The 4,453-nt window shown below is 40.2% G+C and overlaps 1 protein-coding gene across 1 annotated transcript; it reads right to left on the bottom strand.

Annotated features, from left to right (window-relative positions):
• Window positions 1-1,141: 1,141 nt before the first annotated feature.
• On the bottom strand, window positions 1,142-2,008 carry LOC126765150 (uncharacterized). Its single transcript, XM_050482736.1, has one exon. It carries the CDS (start codon window positions 2,006-2,008, stop codon window positions 1,142-1,144), a length of 867 nt encoding a protein of 288 aa, XP_050338693.1.
• Window positions 2,009-4,453: the final 2,445 nt, after the last annotated feature.

Here is a 4,453-nt window from a genome sequence, read left to right as displayed (position 1 = left end):
GATTGATGGTGAGATGATGTGCACGCAGGACTTCAAAGATGGTGGTGAGATGTCGTAGGTGCTGTTCGTGGGACTGAGAGTAGATAATCAGATCGTCTATGAAGCAGCCCACGAAGTCTAAATCTTTGAGGATGTTGTCCATATGTCTTTGAAAAGTCTGCGTGGCATTGCGTAGTCCGGGTAGCATACCCAGAAATTCGAAAAGCCCAAAAGGGGCGGTTACAGCTGTTTTGGCAATGTCTGACTTGGCCACGGGTATCTGGTGTTAAGCCCTGACTAAGTCGATGGTGGAGAAAACGGTGGATCCGTGGAGACGCTGGAGAATGTCATCCCCATGAGGGACTGGATATCGGTCTGGAATTGTATTTGCGTTTAGTTTTCGAGAGTTACCTGTGGTGCGCCATCCACCAGTTTTCTTTGGTTTTCTTTGACACCATATGGATAGGGCTGGCCCATGGGCTGCTCGATGGACGGATCACGCCATGATGTAGCAGGAGGTCAAAGTCATCTTTAGCTATTTGTAGTTTCTCGCCGGTGAGACGTCGTGGGCGCTCAAATACTGGTGGCCCAATTGTCTCAATGTGATGAGCGACTTGACTGTCAGTGGCTGTGACAGGATTGGTGCTGGGATGAGTTATGTGGATGAATTGGTTGAGTAATTGCAGATATTTGGCGCCATGTGCACCATGACAGATTGACCGATTGATTGTTGAAATGCTGTGTACCGTGGCCTCAGATAGTGTGCCCTGAGTTGTACATGACGAGGTTGTATCGATGAGACATCGTCCTTTGGGATCCACAAGCAATGCAAAGTGGACCAGGAAGTCTGCACCGAGAATGGCTGACTTGACATCTGCGATTATAAAAGACTAATTAAATGTACGGCGAAGATTGAAATCAAGGGTGATGACTTTTCGACCGTAGATTCGGATAACGGTCCCGTTGGCTGCGAAGAGAGTCAGATCATCTTCTGTGAGCGTGTGAGTGATGGCGGACTTGGGCATGAGAGAGATCACTGATCCAGAGTCGACAAGAAATCTCATGTTTGTTGTGCGATCATGAATGTGGGGGCGATGCTCTCTGGTTGGTGGTGTGTTAGCCTCTATACTGTCGCCGGCCGCCTGGATGGTCGACAGCGAAGTTAGTTTTCCGCCGATGAGTCGAAGGTGCAAGGACGCTCGCACTTTTTGGCTCTGGACCCATAGAGACGGTGATAATAACAAAACTTCTTCTTGTCTGAGGCTGGCTCTTCCTTCGATGATGACTGCTGGAAACGGCCAGATGCAGGTTGGGGTCGGTCTCGAGTAATTCCCTGGTCCTTGATACAGGTCACCAGGTCGGCTATGGCAAGTTTAAGGCCTGACAAGTCCTTTGCCATGCTGGTGAGCAGAGTATTTTCGAATTTGTCGCCCCTGTGTGCTGCCTGGGCAGGCTGGTGATGTGTACCCATAACGGAATGGCCAGCCTGGTTTTCCATTAGCTCGTCTGCAACTTCAGCAAGCTCATCTGGAGGGGCATCTCTGAGTAGTTTGAGATACCGGATGGTTGATGGTGGTAACAATGCCAACGATTTTATACGCAGTAAGTCCTCTGAGGCCCTGTCGTCCATGAGAATTCTGAGCTGGCGCAGGAGCTGACTAGGCTTTTTATCATCGAGTTGAACCTCTGTAAGCGCTCGGTGAAGCTGGCGGTCGCTGGATTCTGAAAACCGCTTCAATATCTCGTCCTTCAGCTTCGCGTACTTGTCGGTTTCTGGTGGATTCTGCAGGAAGTCCGCTAGCTGTAACATTGCATCAGTGTCCAAAGCACTAACGATTTGATTGTAACGTGATGCGTCATTTGTGATACGGGCCACCTGTAACACTGCTTCAACCTGAACAAACCACAAACGAGGCTGGATGGACCAGAACTGCGGGAGTTTGCAGCTGGACACAGCTACAATTGATGCAGTGTTCTGGGCTTCATCGGCGGCGTCACTGATGGTCACAGTTGGGTCGTTTGTGGTCATGTTCGAGGAGATTTATGTCAAGACGTTTGAATTACTGGTGGACGTGTTTGGCGAACGCTCTAATGGCATGTCAATGAATCGATTTAAAGCACGTGGTCACTGGTTTGCACAAATTTTTAGACGCTGTTGAGTGTGAAATTACAACGAGCGTGATTTTGCAATTAATATTAACGTTTGCACTCATTTGTAATTTAACGCGTGGAGAGACAAAGTTTGATCAAATTTAATCACGTCGGGGTCACCATAATGTGGAAATATTACGACACCACATTTAATATTAAAACGATTATTTATTAAAGAGATCTTAAACACTTGTACTCTTGACGGCGGTTGTACAAAAAGTGACGCTTCTTAAAACTGTAAACTAAAGATAGGAATTTAGTTGGAAACTGTAAATTTCCACGAATATACATAGAAAAATAAAATAATAACTGACAAACAGTGCTGCCAGAAGTGATGCATCTTGTTAGTGTGCCCACATGTACATATAATATTACTAATACATGTGTAATAATTTAAAAAAGAAAATATCCATATTCATGAATAGAGGAATTTTTGCGAAAAAGAGGAATTTCAGCGAATTGCCTTATCATCACATGGCAGCGCTCCATTTCGTCGTAATTTTTGGTAAACAAATGAGGCTCAAACGAGTGTAAAATGTAATTTTTAAAATAAAGATTTTTTTAGATAAAAAACCTGCTAAAAGTGTAAAATGTGGATTTATTTAAAAGATTATAGTGTAATTTAATTAATTTGAAGAGAAAATAAATAATGAATAAAGTATGTTTAATGTGGTGAAATAGCTTCTTGAAATGTTCGAATTTTGCGAATTTTTGAACTTTAAAGGTCGAATATCTCGTAAACTAAGCGTTTGAGGTACCTATAACCCTATATATTTTGTAATTAGGAGGACTTCCTCTTTCCAACGGTACCTTCAAATCGCGGCGCCAAAGAAATAGAAATTGTGCCGAAATCTGTAGCTATTTTCTGCATTTGTGGCAATTTTTACATAATACACACTTTGTTCTGTTCATGTCAAACAAAAAAACAACTGGATTTTCGTAACCAGTGCAATCAATAATAAATACGCCAGAGACGTTAAAATTTATTGGCACCGCTCACTTCGTGTTGAAATCACGGGTACCGACCGTCTGATATCAACTAAATTTAGTACGTAGTATTCTTCTCATATTCCTATATCACAGTGTGAAAATGGGTGAAACCGGACTACAATCCATATAACAGAATTTTAAATTCCATTTGAATCTTTCATTTTCCAGAGTGGGAGAAAATTTGACCTATCTTCCATTCAACTAATATCAAGATTTTTAAACATTCTGATGTGTGAGGCACCTTAATGAAACCCAAGGAAGCTTTTTTTTAGTATATGGTATGAAAATAGTTAGTAGAAAAAATTGGACGGATACTAAAAAACCTTATGCAGAGTATAACGCTCAGTGTATGAGTTATACATAGTATATGTATTTATAAGAACTGCTTAAATTCCGGTCATATGATTGACAATTTAACCCTTAATGTATTTCCCTGGCTTCGATTCCTGCAAGTTGCAAGAGTATAAACTGATCGGTCGCACCCGAACTTAGCCCTTTCATACTTGGTTTGATTCAGTTTATCAACACTTTCATTTAAACGATTTGTTATCGGTTGAAATTTATTTTTCAATATACTGTAATGATTTTCACACAGCTAAAAAATCACTAAATCAAAAATATGGTATCGATAATTTGGATGACACAAAGGGTATTGGAACTAATGAGGTAGCGTACTATAAAAAACATAATTATAAGGCATATTTTGGTAGTTTAGGAAGTTTACAACCACCATTCAAAATTGTTAATTACACTGGTAGACACATAATTGTGACATGAAAATTCTTAGGTGTTTCTAATGCAGTTTGATACCCTGAAGTCAAATCTGAAAACAGAATTTTTCTATCACCCAAAGATATTCTGTAACCAGAGGTTTTTCGAATCGGTAAATTTTTTTTCTGTAAGTTCGTAGTCTACGCTAAATTTCACGTCAAATTATTCATTAGAATTTGAGATACACGTCGTTTTGTGAGGCTCTAAAAGTGAATTCTTAGATTTTTACTGTGTCTAACTTATTGAACAAAGAAGTGCGATAATGCACCATCTCATACTGCATTGGTTATTCGTAATTATTTCGCCACATTTTCAACTAATATCGTGCAGAAACCACCGCATTCGTCTGATTTACCTTCGCGTAACTTCTGGCTATTGCATACTTATATTTAATTTGCTGCCCAAATTTGCACACAAAAGTATCAACCACTTTCACGATTCTTTAATAAAAATGCTCACGGGTCAAAATGTACAATCATTTAATACATGTTTATTTAATTCTTATAAAAATTTAAAATCATTTAATGAAATGTTTATTAAATTATTATAAAATCGTAAAAAC

The sequence above is a fragment of the Bactrocera neohumeralis genome, unplaced genomic scaffold, assembly GCF_024586455.1.
Source record: "Bactrocera neohumeralis isolate Rockhampton unplaced genomic scaffold, APGP_CSIRO_Bneo_wtdbg2-racon-allhic-juicebox.fasta_v2 cluster10, whole genome shotgun sequence".
NCBI classification, from domain to species: Eukaryota; Metazoa; Arthropoda; class Insecta; order Diptera; family Tephritidae; genus Bactrocera; species Bactrocera neohumeralis.
Note: the sequence above shows the minus strand (reverse complement) of the source record. Positions and strands in the feature narration are given on the sequence as shown.

What these genes read in the sequence shown, in the direction of transcription:
- LOC126765150 (XM_050482736.1), bottom strand. Translation starts at nt 2,008, where the DNA reads ATGACCACAAACGACCCAACTGTGACCATCAGTGACGCCGCCGATGAA.